The sequence below is a fragment of the Pholcus phalangioides genome, unplaced genomic scaffold, assembly GCF_987345545.1.
Source record: "Pholcus phalangioides strain wild (caught in Gottingen) unplaced genomic scaffold, Ppha-v1.0 ptg000039l_1, whole genome shotgun sequence".
In the NCBI taxonomy this organism is placed as follows: domain Eukaryota; kingdom Metazoa; phylum Arthropoda; class Arachnida; order Araneae; family Pholcidae; genus Pholcus; species Pholcus phalangioides.
Window position 1 is genome coordinate 11172560 of NW_028301625.1, and position 26308 is coordinate 11198867.

General features: G+C 34.3%; 1 protein-coding gene across 1 annotated transcript in view; it reads left to right on the top strand.

Annotated features, from left to right (window-relative positions):
- The first annotated feature begins 6999 nt into the window (after positions 1–6999).
- The window catches only part of LOC149065569 (uncharacterized), an 83995-nt gene continuing 64686 nt past the window's right edge, over positions 7000–26308 (top strand). The window contains exon 1 of the mRNA XM_089253903.1: positions 7000–7254. Coding sequence (XP_089110029.1) covers positions 7166–7254 — 89 coding nt within the window. The 5' untranslated portion in view covers positions 7000–7165. The remainder of the gene's footprint in view (positions 7255–26308) is intronic.

Here is a 26308-nt window from a genome sequence, read left to right on the forward strand (position 1 = left end):
TTTTATTATAAAATTCTGAAAATTTGATGTCTTAAAAAAAAAAAGCTTAGGCTGCCGCCCTGGTGCATCGCACACCTTTCACCCTCGCTTAAACTGCCCTTCATTTTGTCGCAACACCATCAAATGCATTGACTATAATCAGACGAGCTTTGATCTATGAAGAGAGACGAACTTTTGAATACGTTTACATTGGAAGAATGCAGGTGGTGGGGTGGAGACACATGATTGAAGTGCTTAAAATTTTCAATAGGATGGATAGGATGTACCATGATTAACACACCATTAATCGAGTGCTTCGTCAAGGCGACACGAGTATCGATTAATAAGGGGCAACTCTCGGTTTTTATGCTGCGGGGAACTTTTCTCTAACACGGTTCTGAATAAATGGAATAGCTCACCCCCGGATGTCATGAATTCTGCCACAATTGACACGCTTAAAAACAAATACGATATTTATATGGGATGAATCGAGAAGCTATTCATAATTAAATATAAGACACAATTTTTATGGGCAGTGTATTATATTTCTCATAAATATTAGTATTTTTTTAGATATCTGATCTTATATTTTGTGTTGCTGTATTGCAGATATATTCGACATCCATATTTTTTTATGACCATCTTTTCTTCAGCCACCTCGTTGGTCATTTACTTGTTGTGGCCTCTGTTTTTGAGTTTGTTTGGTTTATTAACCATAAATATTTACTACTTGAATTTGGGCGCTGCAATTACAAATGTCCCTCTTGTCGGTGTGAAAATCAGGTTTGTGTGTGTGCACAGTAACTACGTGTGATTGTGTAGTATAAATAAAGTTCTTTTGAGTAATTTGTGACTGTTTGATATGAATGGCATGGCTAAAAGTATATTTTTAATGGTTGGGCAAGCTCAACATTATTCACATTGGTTTCTCTTAACCCTTAGCAGGCATAGCAAATTTATAAACCCTTAAAAATATGCCTTATCTTCCTTTATGCAGGGCCATCCTTACCAGACGCGGGGCCCCGATGCGAAAATAATAGCGGAGCCAGAGGCGTCTTGATAATTTCGGGACCCCTTAGCCCCAAATTTTATATATTTTGTGGGAGAGGGAAATCGAAATTCAAGATATTAAAATCATGAAAATTCAGGACACACGTAAGAAATAACTTCACAGCACCCATGAAAATTCACAATTAATGCAAGAAATAATTCCAGCCTCCAACAAAATTCAGAATAAATGCAAGAAATAATTGCAGAAGCAGATGAAAATTCAAAATAAATAAAAGAAATGATTCCAGAAATTAACGAAAATTCAGAAATCTAAAAATTATGAAAATGTAGAAAATTCCAGAATTATTTCGTTCTAGATGAGGATGCAGAATTCCAGAATTTATGAAAGGAACTATTATTACTCTAAGTGAATAATAACCTGGGCCCTGCGTTCTCCCAAAACGCGAGGCCCGGTACGACCGCAACTGCCGCACACCCCCCTAAGGGCGGCTCTGTGTTTACGAAGTGGACTTCCCTCCGATTTTCAGTAAGTGCAAAGTAAGGAAGGAGGGCAAATATATTCCATTGAGAAATCAATTTTGTATAATATCTGAGTTTGCCATTACTAAATAATAGGCTTTCAAGACGACGAGATGCCTCATCAATGTTGGACCCGCGCAGTCAAATATTTTACCCCAACTTTAAGGTGATTTGAGCTGAAAATTTGCCGCTCTCTGAATTTTGCCAGACTGTGCAGCTGCGCATGTTGCAGATACTTAAATACGGTCGTGTTCATCTTTGAATTAAAGGAGGATATGTAATATTCCCTCCACCACCAGATGGACATGGATCACGATTGTTTGAAATTCAATAAAAAATTTGGTCGATATCGAGAGAGGTTGGATGTTAAATTTATCAGCAATAAACAGCAATCGCACTAGAGATACGTAAATTTAGCAATTTTTTTTTTTTTTGAAATCAGAAATTTCGTATTGATTCTCAAAAAATCAAATATAAAACTCACTCAACATTCACTCACAAAAAACAAACAATACTAACGACACGATGTGTTTAATTATGGGTTTACAATAATTAGTAACACATAATAGGTGCCGAACAAAATTACTATTAATTTTCGCTTTAAAAAGTGTGTAAATTTCGCATTTATCCGCATATATTTCATATATACGAAAATTACGCCTGTCTAGTCACCACAGTAGAAATTAATGAATGTCGCATGGGGCACGTCCAAAGGGAGGCATTATCACTTGGATCCAAATTTATACAACTTATATCCACTGAATAAACGATCATTTATGACTTTGGTGTTCGGGATGATCTTTACCTAGGGCCGGGATTACACTAAAAGCGTATAATAAAGATGTTTTATAAAAATTGGAAAAAAAAACAACCAATAAGCCTATTGGTTACATTCGCACGAATGTAACAGATAAATTTAATGGTTGCAATTTTATAAAAGAACTTTTACAAAACTTTTATATTGTAATCCCAGTCTAGGTTTCCTTCAAGTCAAAGTTGGGACTTGCTACAGCATGTGTGTACAGCAATTTTTGGCTCCATAAAACATAATTTCGAATAATATTCTTGTAAAAAATGCAATAGTTTTTATAAAGCATCCTACACCATGATCAGTATATACTATACAGGGTATCCCATAAATTCGTAAGTAATTTAAAAATTCATAAAAGTTGAAAAAATGAGATTCGAGAATGCGGTTTTCGAAAAAATTATTCTCACGGAGGGTTTTTTTGGCACAGAAAAACATTTATTTCAAAATTTTGTCGATAAAGGTGCTGCACGGAAGCAAATCACTAGAAATATGAAAATCCGGATCCTAAAAAGTACAGGGTGTACGACTAAAAGCTCATTTCTGAATTTAATTTTTACTGGCGAGACAAAAGGTTTTCATTGTGTTGTTGACATTGGTCGATAAAGTACTATTGGTGAAGTTGTTTCACCTCACCCACGAATCATCGGCTGAAGCTTTACGAATGTTTCAGATGCAGAAGAGATTGAAGAAGTCCGAAAATTCGGTGATTTGCTTCCGTGCAGCGGCCTCTATCGACAAAAATTTGAAGTTAATTTTTTCCTGTATTGAAAAAACCCTTATGAGAATAACTTTCTCGCAAAAAAACCACATTCAAATATATCTACCGATTCATTCAACTTTTATGAATTTTTAAAATATTTACAAATTTATGGGACACCTTTTTACAATACACACATAATTAAATATACACATATTTCACTACCCCTCGGGACAATCTCTCAACTAATTCACCTTTGGTCTTAGTAGGCCCCACTAATCCTTCTAAAAGCCCAAAGACTAAATTTATTGTTCGTTCAGCATTTATTTTCCATGTCGGGATTTCGCCTTATTAGCCTTCTGGAGGAGATTTTTTAATGTTATATATTCATGGTAACCCCACCACCACCACCACCAATGGACCCATTTTGTATTGAAAAACATTCACGGAAACATTATTTTTGCCTATGAGATGTCACATTAGAATATTTCGAAAGTTAACATAATCCGTAAATTATTTGGATGCACGTTTCTTCAACAAAAGCACGTGAGGGGAGAAAAAATGATTCCGTGAAGAAATTACTTTTTAAAGTTTTCATAAGTCTAGAAAATAAAAAAAAGAGAGTCTTTTGAAAATCAATTTGGCGTCAAAAAAGGAGCGAAGAAAAACGCAATTTTTTTGAATAAAATTCTTTGAAAAGGAGGTCGCAGTCCGGAAAATCCGTTTTTCTTACATCCAAAAATTCCAAAAAAAGAACTCTCCCGTATATTGTATCCGAGAGGAAAAAAATTCTAGAAACTTTTTTTATTTGGTATTATATTCTATCTACTAGCTATCATTGTTAGATTGTTCTCATACTTATCCGAAAGTCCATTAACGTATGATTATCGTAAGAACTATTTTTAATTAACGAAAATACTTATTTTTTACTATTTTGAAGTATACCATCTTTAAAAATTCCAGGACTCAAGTTTTAATGATCTTGTTTTTAGCGTCACGTATCGATGGCAAATAAAAGCCATTAAATGTAAGTCTAAGCTTCTCTTCTCCCCAAATATTTGTATATTAAAGGTGTGCCCATGGAGCTGGATAGAGCTGCCTTTGATGGCAGCTCTCTTTCCTTTGCTCATACCAAAAAAAAAAAAAAAGTAGAATAAACGACGACAGTAACTTGCCACGAAATGCGATAAAAACACAATGACACATACATCAAGGTTTTTCCTATGTAAATTGCTGCAGCATCGATACACCTTCTTGGATATGGCCAAGATCTCGATCGAAAATTTTCAATTATCTGGAATCAAAAGTAGTGTTGCCAACAGTCAAAAAACTTTCAAAAAACTTTTTTCATAAAACACAACTAGAAACCGGGCTTAAACAACCAGAATTAATTTCAGTCATTATTTGGATGATCATACGTCCCATATTTCCCAGAATATTCCCGTATTTTCACGTAATTTAGTAATAGACTATCCCCTAGTACACAGGAAAATGTTTTTGAAAAAGACTAGAAAAATAACAAGAAAAACAACTAAGACGGGCACTTTTTCCAACCAAATGGATGAAAAAAACCAGATCTATTTGGAAAATAATTAAGTTGGCAACACTGATTAAACGGTGGAGTCTAATGTACACCTGCATTCAGAGAAGTCTTCTGATTCATTGGTCTCTATATTTCAGTTGTAGCAGCTGAAGACTTTGTTCGAAGATGGAAAATGAAGATTGGATTAAGAATTCGGCAATTTCTATTAAACATCATCGATACTTAAATGGTTTCGTGACATCTGATGATAATACCTGATGCTGATCTTATCAAGAGATTGTGGAATCGAGCAACAAGCTGATCAGTTACAAACCAGCTGCTATCGACATTACAATAGCGATGATGGAATTCATGGCTGAGGTCCAATCCAGATCTATGCCGGAGACTTATCAATTAAATGTCTTGATGCGTAAAATCCACGGGGAAGGTCAAACATGGTCACAGTACAGTGTATTCGTACGATATCAGCACGCGTAACTATTCTAGGTTTACATTCATAACCAGGAAAACCTTATAATATAGTAGTTATTCGATCAAGCTGATGCAAATTTGCATGAAAATACTCATGTAATAAGTCAGATGTTCTAATTTTTTAAAACAACTTTCGGAGTGTTCTAATTTTTTTTGAAAAAAAACCAGTAAAAAGTGATTTGGCATTTTAGGACGCAGTCAATCTACTTTATGCAAATTTTTTGCCACTGATATGCTCTAGTCTAGAAAAACCTCTTAGAAGATGAAAATGCAAATTATATATACAACTGCACTTTTATTTGGGCTTTCCAACTTGAGCATTTCATGAACTGCTCTTGTAAATTTCTGGGCGTGTTATAATTTTTTTAAACAAATGGGTATAATCAACAAAAATTTTATACAAAACAAACGGTCTTTGGACTTCTAGGCTGGAAATGAATGAGCTTAGCTCTAGTCCTGCTTTTATGCAGGGCCGTGTAAAAATTATGGGAGCCACCGGTTTAAGTGATGTTCTGGGAGGCCCCAGTACTTGGTTGGAAGTAGCTGCTCATATTTTTATTTTCTACATACTTACTCTCCGAAGTCACAGTACCAGAACTGTTCATGCAGCCTCCCATGCACATGAGGCACTTAGGCTATGTCTGAATGGTCTCATGTGTTAGATGGACTTGATTCTACGAACAGTCTTCCTGGATTCTAAAAATAGTTACACTTTTTTCCACCACATTTCGCTTGAAAGTTTTATTTCTCAAATTCTGTAGTAATTTCCACATTCTAGGAACCCCTTTAACCAGCTGTCATGGCTCCCTTTTAACTTGATTTTCATACGCGGCCCACTTATAATATCCCGGGACCCATGGCTCCAACAAGGGTGGGGCTGACAGGGCTCTAGCCTGATGTCTCGGGACGATTTCTATAATTTTTTGTTTTTCTTATTAAAATTTACTATAGATGGGCCCTCCAAAGATCCCGGCCTTCGGGTCCTGTTGCAGGATCGAAGAGGGGGTATATGCCAGGACCACAAGGTTCTTTGAGAAGCACTGGCTTAGATCAGTGGTTCTTAACCTTTTTGAGACTGTAAATTAAAATTTGGGAATAATTAATCGACAAAAAATTAATTGTTAAATATATGTTGCTGGGTAAATGATAAATCCGGTTATTATGAATAATTGCTAGCATTTTGGTAAGTTTGATAAATTTCTCTAAATTTATCACTTTTACCGGCCGTTATGCATAGTACCCAAGCGTCGCTGGTTAATTTAATTAATTTCCCTAAACTAACCACTTTTCCCGGTGATTATGCATAGTACCCAAGCGTCGTTCGTGAACAGGATAAATCGTACCATATAATATATATATACTATACATGATAATTCATACTTGTATTGTATCATTACATCGGGTACGATTGTAAAATTTGTTATTATTATATCTTGGTCGACTATATTCATCACGCATAATAGTCTCATTTGGAATTTTTTCATATTTATCAAATTCACCACCAGGGTATTATGCATATTCGCCGGTAAAAGCGATAAATTTATAACTCACCAAGACGATTGCTAAGTATGCATAAAAACCGGTTATCATGTATAATGACCAATTTTATCACATTTACCGTAACATATATATCCTAAAACCACATCAACTAACTAATTAATTAGTAAACTTTATGTATGGTATTTCTAAGAAAAACAACAATCGGTTGTCACATTGAAATATAATCCTAAAAAATTGTACATAAAATTCTGCATTTCGAAGCAAATTCTCTAATTATTTCATTGCAATTATTTTTTTAATTTTGTAATAGTATTTTTAAAACATAGATCTATTATTGCTTCCGTATCTCAAACTTTTTGTTCAGTTTGGAGACGATTGGTTTGGGTGAGTGCAAATCTCGCCAATGACTGCAGAAAAATCGCCAAAAACATTCTGCAAAGGATCTATCTCGTCGAGTGTGTCACATCAACGGAAGCTGTTAACGTGTTCGGTTGGTTATGCGACGGACTCTCTCCGCGTGTTATTCGCATGTTGTAAATTGAAACATTGTGTTGTGTTAACATTGAAAGAAAAAATAATAATCCAAAATTTTTTTAAACATTTTTGTATTAATTTTCTATTACACAAGAGAGACATGACAGAAAACTTAGCCAAGATTCCAGCCAAAGGAATTTTAAGAAAAAGTTCTCTTACTTTCATCGAACATGACGATTCTGATTTCCAGTAAGTTTCTTTAATTATTTTAATTTTACCAAAAAAAACATTAATTAGTTACAATAGGGCAATTAATTTCTTGAAAATAAATTAATATCTGGAAACTAAGTTTTTGATTAGTTATAATTTTCTTGCCGCTTTATTACGATTTTTTGAGCGAATATATTATGTAATATTTATTATTAGGATTTTTAAGAGAAAATATATATTACGTAATTATTTATTATTATTCTTTTTTTGGTTTTCTTGATATTCGTCGTTTTCAAGGAAACTTTTATAAAAAATAGAAAAAGTCGGGATAACACACTAACAATACTAATAACAACTCACGATTTCGCGTGAAAATGGAAGCTCTGAGTTTGAATTGGTTTCCTTATTGGTTTATTGAGTAGCAAATCGTTATAAAAGAGTAATTTATGCTTTAATGAATGCTATTTTGTTTCGAGAATAATATTAATATCAACGAATATCCGGGTTCTTAATTGTTTTTCCCCATTGAGATTTCGAACCAAGTTCTGTCTTTTTATCAAGGACCAATATCTCGATTTAAAAAAGTGAGTATTTTATTATATCCTTACTTAGGCTGGTCACAACTAAAATATTAATGGTAAGTGTGTATTTTTCAGGTTTTTATTATATACTACAGTTTTTTGCCAATACAGGATGCGTTTACGTTTTAAAACAATTTTTTTTGGAGATGAATTTTCATTTCGTAAAATACAGTTTCCAAGAAACTATATATGAACATTATCGTATAAAATTCAAACATATACAAATTGAATTAAGAATTTCGAGAATTTCTTCTGAATTAAGTAAGCATGTTTTAATTAATATTTGCATTTAGAGTTCAAGAAAAAAAGTGATGATATGAATGGAAAAGTTTTGAGGTTTAAAAAAATAAATTCCGACTTAATAGCTTCTACTCCAAAAAGTACGGTATTAAGGTTTGTTTCGATGAAAACAAATATTTCAGAAAATTTAGGCCTATAAATTTTCTCCTTTCCCCGTTTATATACAGTACTTGATATACTGTAATTACAAACGCCTCGTTGGAATCACGAAAGTTCTATATAAGTGGTGTGGACTTGAGAAACTTTACGGGTTCATGAATCTTACGAAACTTGCCTACACACTTGTTATTAAAGAAAAATGAAAACATTTATTTTTTGCTGAAGTGGTTTTTGATCACTGGCTCGTGTATAAATCGACTAATGGTAAATCAATATTATACTTCGTAGACTACCTCGTACTTTATTTTTTTCTCCTTATACTTCACCAGTCGGTAACTCGAAATATTTCTTATATACAGAAAATATTTGGATATTATTTTTTGAGATTCATTTAAATTGGAATTTTTTTTAACATTTAAAAAACGATTAATTTATAATTCATGTGAACGTATACACGGCACGTTTTTTTTCTTATGAATGAGACAACGTCTCATTTCGAACATCATGGGTGTTTTCCTCCACCGGTAATGATGTATACGAATCAGGTGTACGAATAAAGAGATAATGATACGCAATTAGATCATTGAGGGCCTTAAACAGAGACATATCGACGTCAAAGGAAGAATGATAATACATAATATCCACTCCAGAAGAGTCACTGCCATTTTGGAACAGTCGTGTGGGAGGTTAAACACATCGTTAAGCGTTCTACGAATCCTTACGATCATCTAGCGTTTCAAGGTGTACGCTTTTTTAGCTTTTTTTTTTTTTTTTTGGAGAGCGATCCACTCTTGTTTGTGCATGTGTTTAACTTGTATTCATCATTCGAGAGGTAAGAGATGGATAAGTTTAATTTCTGTGAATGACCTCCAGGTCATGTTCGGTGCGTGATACACTATCATTTCCAACAATTCCATTCGATTTCGTTGGATGTTGATCTCTACCGAGACTGTTTGGTCAAAATATCTGACTGTATACACGTGTATACCTTATATAAATCGAATAAAAAAGACTGCCAATGCTCTTGGGAATGAAAGGGATACTGATAAGGATAGTTAGATAAGTCCCCACACACTTTTTTTTCTGTACCGTATTAGCAACGTAAATCTTATCTACCTTTAGATTTTCTATATCTAAGTGAAAGAAAATAATTGAGATTTCACTCTAACAAAACGTCTAGAATATGCGCTAAAAAAAGTTTAGAGGTTAGTATTACAGATTTGCGTTAAAGCTGTTGATAACGATAATCATGATGTTAATCAGACATGACAATAAAATAACATGTGAGGTATAATTTTGGTGGGACGGAGCACCTATTATCCCATACGCGGATTTTTAATTTTTTCCATTTCTTTAAAACTTTATAATTGCATACGAGTATAATTACATGTATCGCGAGACATTTAGAAGGGAAAAAAAAAAAATTGTTGAGCGAATATTTTGAAAATACATTCATGGGGAAAGAGTTGCGTCAACTGGAATATTTTACTCTATTATTTTTTTTCTTCCAAAAAAAATGGATCGTCATCAATCATTTCTACATCGTTTTTCACACTGGCGAAGTCAGTCTGTCAATGTTCTTGCTCTGACTCCAATTCTTTTTTATTTTTATTATCGAGACTGTCGTCTACGTGTCTATATTATTATCAAGTTTTACTTCTTTAAAAGTTTCAGACTTTCTATAGAATGTTCATTATTACCATTATCTTGGTTGATTCACGCTGTAAAGGCAAACACAACTTCTTTCATATTACGTCTTTACTAGGAGGATAATGTCAAAATTTCCAACATTACCAGACTCATCTTGATTCTATACTGAAAGAAACGCGAGACCCTCGGATTATTTTCCATCTTAGTCATTCAGAGCCTCTTTGTTTATTGTACATATTTTTAAAATAACCCCCTATTGTTTTGGTATTATCAAGGTACTCCCAAATATTTTTTTGCTTCATAGATGTCTTCGTAAGATTTTTTTTAGAGAGGTCTTGTCAAATTTTATCGGCTTGTTGCTGGTGCTTTGTCGGAACTTTCCTACGGATATAATTTAAAACGAGAAGAAAAAAATACCCCTGCATTGTTAAGAGATATGATAATAACACAATACATACGAAAAACAATATACAAAGAGCATAGTGTATAAACTAAATGTAGAGTAAAGGTACTAATACGGCAGTTTACTGTATAGGAATCCACAATCCGTTAAATCATGACCTTTTCCTTTTCAGTATATTTTCAATAGTGCTACATTGCAGGTGATACTATTTCATTTATTTTGTGTTGTCGGGATAGGTTGCGATGATTGAAAAATTTTGTGGAAAACTGCGATTACACCAAAGTTGGAACTCACAGTGATTGTAAATGTTTCGTTTCTTCAGAAATGTTGACTTCATCTAAATGTTTCGCAAACTTTTCTTTAAATATAGGGTGTACGCAATTAAAATTAACCCATTCAGACCTGTCTACAACCGTAACTATTCATTAGAAAGTTATAAACTTTGAATATGCCTATATGAATGCACGAAAAAAAAAATTGCGAGTGAAAAAACGTTTTGTCACATCTCTAGATGATGTTTTCTACGCAAATTGTAGTGCACGTGCTATTTTTTTGTAAAAATGGGACCAAACTGTTCACGGCCATTTTTATCTAAACCTCTCCAGCAGAATCATTTCCATTCATTCTTCATTAAAGTGTACGGCGTTGATTTTACAAAAACGTGCTTTGCTGGTGAAACCCTTTCACGAACAGAGTAATTCTGCACCAACAGCTATGCAGCGATTTTTGGTCTTCAAAGGGGCTTAAAAAATTCTCCTTTCGTAAAGACTTTCCTAAAGTTCAAAATTTTCGGATGGGTAGTTGAGGCTGTATACAGCTCAGAACAGAAGAGCTTTCATTACGTATATGTATTACGTATTTTGTATGTACAGGGCGATGTAGCATTGGGAACCTTGTCAAAGTTCGAGCGCGCATGCGAGAATATGCCTAAATTCGTGGAGAGTTGGGAGTTGAGCAATTAGTATACCATAGACTTTCAGTCGATAGTCTATGGTATGTAGACTATCGATATAAAGACGATATGGTTTAAAGAAATAGATATGGATTGAGTGAAAATTCACATCTTCTATACAACGTGTGCATATCGTACGTACCGAATTCAAATCAAAACGTAAAAGTCTACGAGTCCTTGCAATAACTTTATATGGCTCTAAAGTAAAATTACACCCACAAGCATTTGATATAATGTACAATACGCAATACAAACGCAAACAGTACAAATTGAAAATTATGTCCTTTGTCCGGATGATATCCTCGAGGCGATGTGAAAAGGATTCCATGACGCAAGATATGCTGTGCATATTTCACGGCTGATGACAGTCTTCAAGTCCGCAGTCATCTGAAACGTGAAAAACTTTCTCATTCAAGTAATTTAGAGTACTTATATTCCAGAAGCAGAATGGCCACGCCAAAGTGGGAAATCATATGATTTCGAAGAGTGTTAGAGAAGTCTGGAGCCAAATGGTGTAAACCATTGCTCATAATTCTGGGGATGAGTAAATTCCGCATCGTTTCACGTCGTGCTAAAAAACATAAAACAATCATCCAACACATGGATATTTTTGTCTCGCCTAGAGCTTTCATAGTAATATGAGGCATTTTCATGCAATCCGTCCGCATCTGCACCGGCCGATGTGTTCATGGTATAATGATTTACCCCAATTTCCAGCTCTCAATATATTCGAGTACACGTACACCGGTAGCCAATTCAAATTGGCAGATACAATGCTCGCCCATCCTGTGCATAAGAGCCTCATTCTTAAAGAATTATTTCAAAAAGTTCCCTTTCTCTTGCGTAAATATTTAATGAACCTAGAGTTCGGTTTTATCGCTCCTTACTTTGATCCGTAGTAAATGTCAAAGCCTTCGCGCTCAAGTTTATCACAGTATTGACGTTCGTACATTGAGGAAAATTGGGTGAGCTTGAATTGTTAAAACGCTCTACATTGGGCCGTTGTGAGAGATACTTGAGTTTGTCTTTAAAGTCTTCATAAATGATGAATGTTATAATTTAGCCTTTAATGTTGATACAGGGTGGGCAAAAAGTACGTAAAAACTTTAAAAATTCATAAAAACCGGAAAAATAACCGAAATAAATACAGTTTGCAGGGTTAGCATCGCTAGATCACGGGAATTTTTTTTAAGATAGAAGAAAAATAACTTAAAACAGCCGATAGGTGGTGCTGACGTACACAAGTCAAAGAAAAGATACGCAAATAACGAACAGAATGCCTCCAAATCGTTTATTACAGCAGTATGTGTTCCACATGACCACCACCACAGGGGATAACACATTTCAAGAGAGTCACAAATCCAGCAACGGCAGAGTGCAGCAGGTCCACATACACGGTTTACAACGGTGAACCGGTTGTGGATTAGGAGCGCAATTTCTTATAACCGTCTCATTCGCATATTTCCACCGAAGTTGCTCGTACCAGTGCCACCTATCGCCTGTTTTTTTAGTTTTTTTTCCTGTGTTAAAAAAATTTCCGTGACCTAGTGGTGCTAACCCTGCAAACCGTTTTTTATTTCGGTTATTTTTCCGGTTTTTATTCATTTTTAAAGTTTCTACGGACTTGCGCAATTTTTATATATAGAATTTTCGTATGTATAAAAAAGTTTGATTATTCGAAGATGGATAGAGAGCACTTCCATTACAGTAAATGACGTGTTTTGGATGGGATTAATTACCCCGATGTCAAAAGGGACATGACAGTATTTGGTGAGTAACAACTTGTATGTCAGTCTGAAAGATAACAAAGGCTGCTTGGCGAATGTTAAAAACACTTTTTTCTTCCATACTTGATAAACGGTGAACTTTTCACCATGATTTTAACTTGAAATTTTGAAAAATGTGAAAAAATATTCAGTTAGAGTGAATTGAACATTTAATATATTCATGTTCCTTTGAGAATTTTCTGTTTTTGTTTTTGACAGAAAAATCTGCTAACTAGATTAAAACTTTTGGTCGTCCGATATTTTAAGCCAAGTAATAGTCGTAAATTTTTCAAAAATGATTATCTTAAGTGCGACAAAATAAATATTTTGCCAATTTGATGTCATAACCAAGGTGCGGATGTTGTTGCAATAAAAAATCTTGAAAAAATGACTTTAAAAAAATGCCCTAAAAACTTTAAAAAAATGCTATCAAAATAATAAAACAAAGTTCTCTTGAAAAATGTTTGTTCGAAAGTCGAAAGAAAAAAATTTAACAACATGAAAATCATACGTAAATTGTTTTTCTCAACTTTTAGATTTCATCAAAAATAACAATTTTCCTAGTGAACGAGTTACATTTCAAGAATGGGTTCAGGGCACTGGCGTTATGGCCCCCACAAGAGTGGGGCTGACAGGGCTTCGGCCCGGGGAGGCCCGAGACCATGCTTATCATTTTTTGTTTTTTCACAAGAAATTCACTCTATTGAGAGTCCGGTCAAGAATGTTACCCTGTTACTAGATGTGGGGGCCATGACTGGCGTACTGGGGAAGGGTCAAGCTTTTTTGTTTTAGTAAAAAATAAAACATGACCCTTCCCCGAGAAAATCTTGTGTATGCCTATTGGTTAGGAAGCCAAAAAGCATCTTTTATTTCATTTTCCGAGACATTAAAGGTACTCAACTCAATCAGTATTCACAAAATTTTCCATCCTTTCCATTGTCAAAAAATTTAAAAAGTAAAAAATATTGTGAAAATGCCCCAAAACTCAAAAAATGCCCTAACGGTGGGAAAAAAAAACAGAAAAACGCCAAAGATGCAAAAAAAAAAAACAAAAAAACTGCAAATTTAATCACCATCCGGGCCTGGTCATAACATTAAAACTCCATTGGTTTCGTCACGAAATCCTCATCGGTAGCATTGTATCCTACATAGATACAGGATCATTTCGTGTTTATCATGTTAATTTGTGGTAAAATATTATGCTATTGTACATGTACTGTATATGATAATTTAGGAGTAAGTTTGTGATACCACGCCACTCCTATAAATATATACAGTACCTTTCTTTTCATAATTTTTTAGACTCAATTTTATCTTTCGGCTCCACCATCTTCTTGAAAACGTTATCTGAATTATTGTTGATAAAAAATGGTACATGACTTTGATTACCTACATACATATACTGTCGTGTAGAATACTTCTTAATCGACCAATGCCAAAAATACGTCATATTAATTGGTTTTGTTGCCGAAATTGACAATTTTTCCCTGATCTTCCAAAATCATGATTGATTAAAATTAATTCCATTCTTAAAATGACACTAATACATTATTTTATTCCTAAAATTTTCTTTCTCAAATCTGTCCACATTATGTCTCACTTAAAATAATAGTTTTTATCGTGAAAAAAGTGCAAAAACTGTACAGTGTGGTTAAAAATAAACTGACACTACTCGGACGTATGTAGCACCCATTCTGGTGGAGATATTTTGATGAAACTTGGTAAAGTATATAGAATATATGGACCCTGGTGGAAGAGAAAAAGACTAAAAAAATAGTTCGATTTTTGATCACCAGGTAAAAAAGTAGCGCTATTTTACAGCAGTTATCGTTCTCCCCATGGTATAAATAACGTATATACCAAGTTTCAATGAAATGCGTCTACCACGACGGACACTACATGGGTCGGAGTGTCAGTATAATTAAGCTCAGTAGTGTCAGTTTCCTTATATTGACACTACTTCGACCGATGTAGCGTCCATGGTTTTCAATGAAACTTGGTATATACGTTATTTAGACAATGGGTGAAAAAGATAGCTGCGATAAAATAGTGCCACTTTTCATCTGGTAGTCAAAAATCGAACTATTTTTTTTTATCTTTCACTTTTCCCCCAGGGTTCATATATTCTATATGCGAAATTTCATCAAGATATCTCCTCCAGGATGGGCGCTAAATACGTCTGAGTAGTGTCAGTTTATTTTTAACCACCCTGTACTTCTAGTGAAAGTTATTGAAGTCGACAAACCAATTTTTTTATAGAATATCGCGGTCGATTCCACAGTCGCCAAGAATGTCGAATAAGGAATTTTTTAGTTTAATCGTGAGCTAAATTGAATTCTCATTTTGACTCTTCCATGAGAAAAACACTCAAGAATAAACATAAAAACCGTTGAATGTTCTCTGACGGTCACGTTTTTCCGACTCCGGAAGTTGATGAAGATCAAGCATTTTTCCTTATCCTTTTACACAATCCTGTAACATCATCATCACGATTCCAAAAAAATGAAGAGAAGCCTATTGTTGTTTGGGAGAAAATAAAGAACACGATTTATTTTCCAGTCCTTTTAAGCATTTTTTTATTCACGAAAAAATCCCGGGATTTCTCCTTTCATTACAATCATCCTAGAATAAAATAATTTTCCGTAAAAACTAAAGAAAATTACGGGAAAATATAAATCTTCAAAATTCAGTAATTTCTTAAGGGTTGTCACGACCCTTGCAGTCGAATTTTCAAAAACGCCTTCAAAAAATATTTCATTCAATTGCAAATAAAATACGGAAAATGTCGTGTTAATAGGTTAGATTGTTCTTTCAATGAATTATAGTGTAAATGTATACAAGAAAAAACACTTTTAATGTGGTTTTCTCAGATTGAAGTTTTCAAGTTCGTTCGTAAGATTAACAAAAAAATAGAAATAAAATAAAATAAATAAAAATTACAGCACCAAAAATTCTGAAAATTTTGCAGAAATGTTTATTCAACATTTAATTAAAGTGTGTTATATAGCTTTATTTTTAGTGTTAGCAAAATGGACCTCGGATTATGGGAAGTATTTAAAAGAAAAAAGTGTTGAATTTAGATTTTTTTGAAATTTATATATTTTTTCAGATTTTAAATATTCATAAAATTCTAACGAATGGTCAGATATTTAAGTTCGAGGTTTGTTTTACTAACACATGTCGAATAAACCTTTCTGCAAAATTTCAGAATTTTCAGTGCAGTAGTTTTTTAATGTTACGGATGAACTGAAAAACTGTAATTTGAGAAAACCACGTTCAAAGTGTTTTTTCTTGTATACATTTACACTATAATTCATTACTTTTCTTTCTTTTGTTTTGATTAACCGATTGAGACGAAATGTAGTATTTTATTTGCGATTGAATGCAAAATATCTTTCGAATCCATTTTTGAAAATTCGACTTCAAGGGTCGTGACACCCCCCTTAAGTTATTAATCAGAATAAAGTATTTATAGAAACATATATAAAAAAAACTGAATCGATATTTCTGAATTTTATTTCTTTGAAAATATTTTTTTGTAATCTCCACCTCCGCAACTTTTTTTTAAATAATTTCTTTTCTTGCTTGCGATTTTCTAAACATGGTGGCATCGAGCCAAAGCTCGTGAATTTGTCTTTAGAATCTTGGAACCAGCTCCGAATCGAGTATGATATTACACAACCCAACACGAGTCAAGTCGGTCGGCCGCGTGTAGGTGTCATGAACTTCTAGTGAGAAATCGTAAAAGGTGTTCAGGCATGACCTCAGTGTTTGCTGCCTGTCGACCCAGTTATGTATGTTGTTACATGTTGTGTGTGTGTGTGTGTAATGTATCTGGAGTTGATTTCTCAGTGATTTTGTATAAGAAAGATTTAAATGCGAAACTTTCTTCTCCGATGAAAAAATTTGTGGAAGATCCAAAACATCTCTCTCTCTCTCTCTCTTTCTGTTCCTTCTGCAAACTTTCTTTTTTCAATCATTTCGACAATTTTTTTTTTCCTTTTGCTTTCTCGTATTGGGGACGCCATTGCCATTTAATCAATCTTTCGTGAAATCTATCAAAAAAATGACAAATTATTTTCCAGTTCTTTGAGAAATCTATGTCGTGATGTAACGAATGTGTGGAAATCGGCGAATGATTCACCGATTGTTCTTTTTTTTTTTTTTTCTGAACTCGCAGCTGTTGTACATTTTGACAGTTGTGCAGTGTGACATTTTTAGAAAGATTCTTAAACTCGGATTTATATAATTATTACATACCGGGGCTTGACAAATCTAACAAATATTTAGGCACCAATCTTATTTTCAACCCAACTCGTTAACGGCAGTATATTGCGGTATAGCGATATGGTAGTAGCCAAATTTCTTAAGAATCAAACAATGGTTTTTTGCTTAAGAAAAATCGTCCTAAATAATGTTTCCTTTTACTTTTCCCATCTTAAAAGACATAGTGTAATGAAATCAGAAAATTTTGTTACCTTTAGACTCCAATTTAGAAAATTTTAGGCTCCACTACAGATTTTCTAGTCGCCATGGCAACCTGACGCCTGGGATTTGTCCAATCCTGTTATATCAATAGCTGTAAGAAAGTTTATCCTATGTAGGACAGATGTAAGATTATTCGAAGGGCAAATCTTTGTAAATCGCTCTATATAGTGTAAAACTGTGATTTTCAACCTTTTCTGACACACGGAGCCCTTTTAAATATATAGTTTCCAAGGTGAAGCCCCATAGGCCTCGCTTTTTGTTTATTCATGAAATTTACCAATTTATTTAATTTTCCTGGTGCGGCCACGGAGCACTGGTTGAGGACTGACTAAAACAAGCTTGTATTGTAGGGGTGCTCAATTTTTTCGAGAGTGCGGGCCACTTCATTGATTTGAAAATGTGCCGCGGGTCACTTGAGTGTTCTGGAACTTTGCCGCGAGTAACTAAAGTGACATGAAACTCGACCGCAGGCCGCGTAAGTGCTCTGCAATATGTGTCGAGGGTGACTCAAGTGATCTTAAAATATATCGCGGGTCTCTTGAGTAATCTGAAAATGTGCCGCTTAGTTCATTTTTAAAAATTAGGTTTAATGTCTCGGGCCACATCACATGATTCCAAGGCCAAATTTGGCCCGCAGGCCATGGATCGAGCATGTATGTTGTAGTGTGTGAACTGCTCACAAATAGGGATGAAGTTTCCATGAGGTGATTCCCTCGCCGAGGCACCCTATCATCTATGAAAAACTATATTATTGCGATAATACGTGAAGATTTTATATAAACATACCACGAACAATTCAAAATAGCATTAATCGAAATCAGTGATCTAAAATAATTGGTTTCCTGGAGAAAACGACAAAATTGAAGAGAAGAAATTCTAGGATTTAATAGATAGTTTAATTGAATTGCTTCTAGTAGGTGACTTTAATTTCTCAATCTATTCCTGTATTTATTTATGTTTAGCTGTGATTCATGCAATGAACAAAAGACATTTTTGTACATGAATTAATATCACCGTAATTAACAATATTACGTTTGTTCAGAATGGTTATCATTTAAAAATAATCGATTAATCACTTAAGCATTTTTATCGATTCCCTATCCTAGAAAATATATAGGGTGTAAAGCAAGGGTCTTCTACCTTTCAGAAGTTGGGGGGGGGGGGGTCAAATTAATTTTTCCACGAGACCCGCGGGCCACCAAGTCATACCACGGTACTCTCGGTCATTAAATAGGGTTTGCCAAACTTTTATATAATTGATTTTCTGTCTGTGTGTGTGTGTATGTATGTTCTCTATACAAATCTACAATTTTGGATCGATCGTCGCCAAATTTTGCATATATACCAAATGGGACCCGACTTGAACGATAGGCTACTTTAAAATTTCGTCAGAGCAGGGCAAATGCCCCAAACGGGCAAAAAACTGTCGGGCAACAATGGTTTTTGGGCCTCAACAATCACTTTCGGAACGTTTACTTTGGTTACCGCGGTTTCCTAGCAGTACGTTTCAGACATGTATATGCCTTTACAATGGTTTGTCACTTCTTTAATGTTGCAAATGTATGTATAATAGTTTGTGCCTTTATAATGGTTTGCCACTTTTTTCAATCCTCCCAGTAATGAGAGCTTTTTGAATAAACGCCATTATCAGCATCACTGTGAGGGTAAGGCAAAGGATGATCCCCATAGCAATCAGTGCTAAAGTTGCCGATTTTACTGTAGAAATGCGGAAATTTAGTGTGGTTTCCGCCACATCAATAATTTTAAAAATTGTATCGAATTCTCGATTTTTGAAATATATTGAGTTCGCTTAGGCATACGAAGCCCAGGAGATTAAATATGAAGTAATTATCCGGACCTTTTTTCTTTTGAGTTGGATATCCAGGCAATAACATTGATTTCAACTTTTTATTTGTATCTTCTCAAGCATGAAAATTAATGTCTCCGTATTGTCTTTTAATATTCAACTGCATAAATTCATATAGTTTAGGTTGTTTTAAAATTAATTATGGACCTGTAAAAAGTACATCGAAAAAATTCCACAGCTTTAATTAATCATTTTTGCAAGCAGAAACAGGCAGAAATAGATAACTTGAAGTTCGTGGGGGGGGGGGGGGAGGATCGAAATACCTAGCGCCCCTTAAAAAAGGAAAAAAAATATTATTTTCTATGTTTCTTTAAATCTAGATTTGTTTATTTCATGAAGTCGCCATATTGGCTAACTTAGACAGGGTTTGCATGTCCCTCAAAGAAAGAGGGAGATATCACGTGATCCAAAAAGCCTCATTGAAGAAAACCCGGGTATTATAGCTAGTATAATATAATTTTCTTTCTCTCTCAATTTATTTCTTTCATTAAACGTGAATTTTTATTTATTTTTAAATAACTTCCTTTTTTCAATTAATCAATTGTTTTATTAAATCTGAAATCTGCCCAATAATTCTGAAGTTATTTTCTTTCAAAAATTCCTTATTTTTTCATGAATTACTTTTAACAATTCTGAAGTTACTCTTAATAATTATAGAAATTGTTCTTAACAATTCTGAAATAATTTTTTTCAGTAATTCTGTAACTATTTTTCATTAATTATATAGATTTTCATCAATTAAGAAATTATTTTTTCAGTAATGCTAAAATTATTTCTTTCATTGAGGTATGTTTTTTAGCATTTCTGTAAATTCAGTAATTATGTATACCTCTCTTTCTCATGCTGAATTTGGCCTCTCGAAATATGCAGCCTGTATGAAATCATAGGACTCAAAAACTGTTTTTGCCCCGGGTCCCCGAATACGTTATGATGGCCCTTTTAATGTATCAAATGCACAGCATTACTTTGAATCTGGAAAGTATCTCACACAGTTCTAAATACCGCGGTACAGATTCCAGTGGCCAGAGCTCTTTAACGAATTTTTTTTTGGAATAGTTTTTCTATGTATAGTAGCTATTTTCTAAAAATGGTTAGTGGGTATAGGCTGAGATACGGGGGGGGGGGCGCGTGGGGGCGTCGACTGATCTAATGTATATATGAATTGACATCATCATCATCATCGTGCCTCCCCCCAGACTTCCAAGTCTATCTCCGCCTATGTCGGAGGGCCACATTTAGCCCGCGGGTCATGCTTTGAAGAACCCTGGCATAAAGTCATCTCCTTATGCACCCTTTATTTTTTGAACCGTTATTGATAGAAACAATTTTAGGTAGGAAAAGCATTCAAATAACGTGAGCGTCTCAGATATGTCATTTCTTTTACTAGGGGCCGTATACTGTATGTACTGAGATGAAAAATTTAATTTCTCTACAATCCTGCTGTCTTCTTCCAATTAAAAAGTTGTTCCCTTGTCTCTTCTAATCCTCCCCAAAAATTAATAAATAAAAACCATCTTTCTAAGTGAAACATTTACCGAGATATTTGTGTTCAAAATTCATTGAAAATGAAGGAAAGACCAGTATACTAAGGGACAAACTCGAGAAAAAATACGAAACATCCTTTTGTAGCCGTTTATTACAACTTTTCTACATTCTGTGAGGTGTTCTTTTAATTTTCAATCATCAATATCTCGGCGAATATTACACTGAGAATATTTATTTGTACTATTGTTTATATTATTGTTGGTTTCCGCTTTTGCTGGTGGTTTTTTTTCGGCGTTTGATTTTTATAAAATTGGGTTTGAGGTCCCGGTCCTCATTAGATGACTTCGACGGCCACATTTGGCCCACTGGTCATGGGTATGGTGTTGAAGGTTCGGCTTTTTCACCGTGTGTTAAAGAAGCTTAATTTGGCACTTGAAGAAGCCAACCGTATATTCATCAGTAAAACATTGTTTTTAGTCACACTCACGGCAACACCAATATATGTTTACCACCACCTTCACCGACATTTTGAATTATCTTGTACATTTTATTTCAGTTTTGAATCATGGTTAGGTCATCGATAAACGGTTTCTCAGAATTTTCGATCTTTTTATATGGTACGGGTATTATCGTTTCTCAACTGAGCAAATACAGATTAGAGCTTTTATCCTTGTGAGGTTAGTAACTCTAATCCCTTATCTAATCTTCATGCTCTTCTAGAGTAAAGAAATGACATATAAAATCGATTTTGCTCCTCAAAATGTGTGTAACTAAGGTGAACCGAGATGATTGTCCATATCTTTAATGTACAGGGTGATTACAATGAAAGTTCTCGTGTACTCTGAGTAGTTTTTCCTCAAAAACTGCTTATCCGAATACAGCCAAATTTTTAGGATATCTTAATGAGACCACGGGAGAGAGATTTATGAAATAAAAAAAAGTAGTTCAATTTTCGACCATCAGGTGGAAAGTGTCGCTTTTTTTAAATTGAATTTTCCTTTTTCCCATGGACCGTATAACTTATATACCAAGTTTCGATGGAATACGTGCCCTAGAACGGGCGCTACATAGGTCGGAGTAGTGTCAGTATACTGAAACTACTTCGACCTACGTATTCCATTGAAACTTGGTATATATACGCTATATGGTCCGTGGGGAAGAAGGGAAAATTCAATAAAAAATTTCCACTTTTTCACCTGGTGGCCGAAAATTGAACTAATTTTTTATCTAATCTCTCTCTCTATGATCTCATTAAGATGTCCTAAAAATTTGGTTGTATTTGGATAAGCAGTTTTTGAGAAAAACTACTTAGAGTACACGGGAACTTTAATTATAATCACCCTGTACATGAAAATTTTGAAAGATTTTTTTTTCATAGAAGAACAGTGAAATCTTTAGAAATTATGGCGAGTATTAATAGATATACGGTTATAAAGTAATCGAAAGTTCCACGAGAAACTATGTCGTTATAACTTAGTTATCTTTATAACTGAGGTTGTCATTTTCAAGACCTTCCATGTATAAAAAGTATACAGTCGAATTTGGTTAATTCGAAGTCAAAAGCCACCGAGAAAAAGTTCGAACTATCTAATATTCGAATTAACCAATTAATCTATCCTGGATCTGTAAAATGACAACGATCTGCAATTTAATCATTAACATTCATAGAGGATAATAATTATCAAAAATTTAACATCAGTTACGAAATTGTTTTCCAAATTTTAATAATTCATAATTATAATATATATAATTGATCTTAGCTGCTACATTATTCCGCTGTTCTGGAATAAGCATCACTGCAGAATTTCCTGGCCATGTTCAAAGCCTGATTTATGGAAACAGTTCATGATCATCCGTTACGAAACTGTTAACAGAATTTCAAAACTTTTATTAGACTATAAAAATGTGCTGGTTATACCGCCTGGCAGTCGAGTGGTTAGGGAACTAGCTTCTCACTGTGCAGGTCTGGGTTCGAATCCCGGTTCGGGCATGGATGTTTACTAACATTAACAAATACCCTGGTCGGATCATGCTGATTCCTTGATAATACGTGTGGATCACGTTATTATTATTATTATTATTATATTATTTAACAACTTGGACGAGGAAAGCAAAGTCTGACTTCTTGTAGAATGTTTTCCAAACTAAATTTGCTCATACAAAAAAAATCATGATTTTTTCCCTCCAACTTCGAATTATGCAAAAAAGTTTGAATTAAACAAGAAATTTCAACATTAAATTAGTTAGAAAATTCAAGAGGAGTTCGTAAAAGTTCAAATTATCCTAAATTCGAATTAATTAAGTTCTACTGTATAATCAGATGCAATCAAAAAGTGCTTATAAAGTTTTAATTTTCTTGTGATTAAAGGCCACCATATTTCAGCGGGAAAAATACGGGAAATTTCCAATTCCTGCCAAAAATGTTGCCAATTTTTGGTGAAATTGCCAATTATTGTGTACAAATAACCCTGGGTTTTGGAAACGAAGAGATACAGCAAATCTGCGGTGAACTAAACTGTATTTTTACAAAAAAAAAATGTTGACATTAAATATACAAATGTTCATCTGAGATATTTATTGTCCTATCCACATAACAATATAATTTATAAATTATGCCCATTATCTCAATTCTTGATTTTAGTAAAGATAGGGAATTAAAGTAAGCTTCATTTTGTTAAAAACGGGTCACTTTTATAAAAAAAGGGACAAAATTTCGGAGAGATACGGAAATGTCCAAGACATTCCGATATCTTCCAACCAGTCATACCTACACTGAAGTGCCAAAAGTCATGGGATAACTCTTAATATTTCCGCACTTGGAGGTCCCACATGATATTAAGAGGTATCCCATGACTTTTGGCACTTCAGTGTATAAGCAGTTCAGAGCATCATTGACGTTATATCCGGGTTAGACTATATGTGGAAGTGACTGGAAAAAAAACATGTAAAACTATTTTCAATCTTATAAATACAAATACAAATACAACGCCATAACAGACAAAATGCCCAACGAGGTGGCTGATAAAAAGATGCCCATAAAAATATGGTTGCCATATATTTCAAAAATACAGCAACCCAATTAAAAATGCAATTAAAAAAAATTATAAACAATATATACACATGATAAAATATTATACAACGCCCATAAAGAATACTTATGGTTGTCTTATTCTAAGAATTCTGCTTCTCGATTTACCCCAACATGTTTATCGTATTTATTTTTAAACGTGTCAATTGTGTTACAATTTACTACCTCCGGGGGTAAGCTATTCCATTTATTAACAACCCTATTGGAGAAAAATTCCCTGCGACACCATAACCTTGCATTGTCCCTCACCAATCGATACTGGTGTCCCCTTGTAAAAGCAGTCGATTGGCGGTGTACTAAAAGTTCATGGTCCATCCTATCCATCCCATTGAAAATTTTGAACACTTCGATCATATCTCCTCGACACCTGCGTTCATCCAATGTAAACATATTCAAAAAATGAAGTCTCTCTTCATAACTCAAGCCCCGTGTGCCAATAAGGACACGCGTGGCTCTTCTCTGCACCCCTTCAACCAAGTCTATGTCCCTCTGTAGGTATGGTCTCCAAAACCTTACAGCATACTCCACTCCAGGACGAACTAAGCCTCGAAAAAGCGGAAGAATGACTTTAGGAGAACGCGAAGAGACCTTCCCGAAAATGAGACCAAGCATTCTATTCGCTTTTTTGACCACCGCTGAACAATGTTCAGAAAACCTAAGTCGCTCGTCAATGAGAATTCCCAAATGGGTGACCCTAGTTGCATCCGGGATAGTGACACCACCATTCAACTCGTAAGAGAACCGTGGGTTGTTCGAACAAAAATGAGCGACCATGCACTTATCTACGCTAAACGTCATGCTCCATTCATTTGCCCATGCTGCAATTCTGTTTAAGTTGGTCTGGAGCAACTCCCTATGAAATAATAATGGAAGTAAAATGAAAGTAAAATAAATTTACTTCCATGATTTATATTTCCCAGAAGTTTCCTTAATCTTAAAAAAAACTATGTATCACTTATATTGATAGTCAATAATGTATTAAGATTCATTGTTCGATGTTTTTTGTAGAAGAAAAGGTGTCCAAAATAACGGAGTGTCACCACGACGCAGCAAGATCCCACCATCTTCGTGTGTGGCCAGCCTTAATTATATATATTTTTGTTTTCTTTTACTTTCCGAAGAGAAGATGCTTTTGAAATGATGACATATCACACTGTTGGTTTTCCCTTCACGGTTGGACGAATGAAAAATCGCTGTCTCATAAAATAATAAGAAAAATGAATGAAAATGGAACCTCTAACACACGTCCTATTTGTTCGCATTGTTATAAAAATACAAAGACTTATTCCTTTTTTTTCGAAACAATCGAGTATGGAAATACTGTACCTGCTATCAAGCACAGAAGCATGGGAAAAAAATTGGAAACAAAATAAAAAAAAAATTCCGAATCGGTTATAACGGCATTTCAGTTAGGAGTTGATTCCCATAGAGAACAATGTTAACGAGCGCTGCTTATAACGTCGATGTAAATGTATCCACCTCGGATATAAAGGTCTCTTTTGTTGCTGTTTTTCCTAGAAAATTTCAAGAATTATAGCTGATAACATTCAGGGAAGCACCTAAAGAGTCGGTTCCACACAAGCAGCGCTACTTCGCGCCGAGCCGCTCCAAAACCTGTTTTTTTTAGGTGATTTTGCCGTCAAAAACAGTCTTTTTTGTGTTCCTCGGCATCGTGTTATGCGGCGGGTCTGTACCCGGCTTGACGATGAAAAAAAATTGCTCTCTAACTTACTTATTGGTACAACCCGTATAAGGCGCACACACACACATTTCCGTATTTTCCAGTAATTTTACCTTTTCCAACCTCATATATGGTATATATATATATATATATATATATATATATATATATATATATATATATTATTTTTTGTTGTTCTTTCAACTTATTTAAATTTGTAATCTCCACCAAAATCGGAGACGAAGACAATAGACAATTTGCATAATTTAGAAATTATTTATAATGCATATAACTTCGGATAAATAAATATTCACCTGACACATACATGTGATCCATTTTCAACTTTTTATTTTCATTGAAATACATTTTAATTCACTGCAGACTTGATGTAGCGCTTTATTTCTTGCCAAGGGCTGTTTATAAGGAGTAATTGGCCGTTTCGCTGACAATTGGCAACATTTTTGGTGAGAATCGTCCGTACTTAGATCCCAATTTTTCGTATTTTTTCTCGATAAAATATGATTTAGACGAAATTTGAACTTTTATCGCATTTGATTACGTTTTTAATATTTAAAAGGTCTTTAAAACGTCAACCTCGATTATAACGATGATATTTCACGGAAATTTCGATGTCCTTATAACCGAGTTTGACTGTATTACCCGTAATGGATAAAGCCGAATGTTTGATTTCATTTGCTACCTAAAAACAATTATTGAAAAATATACACCATGG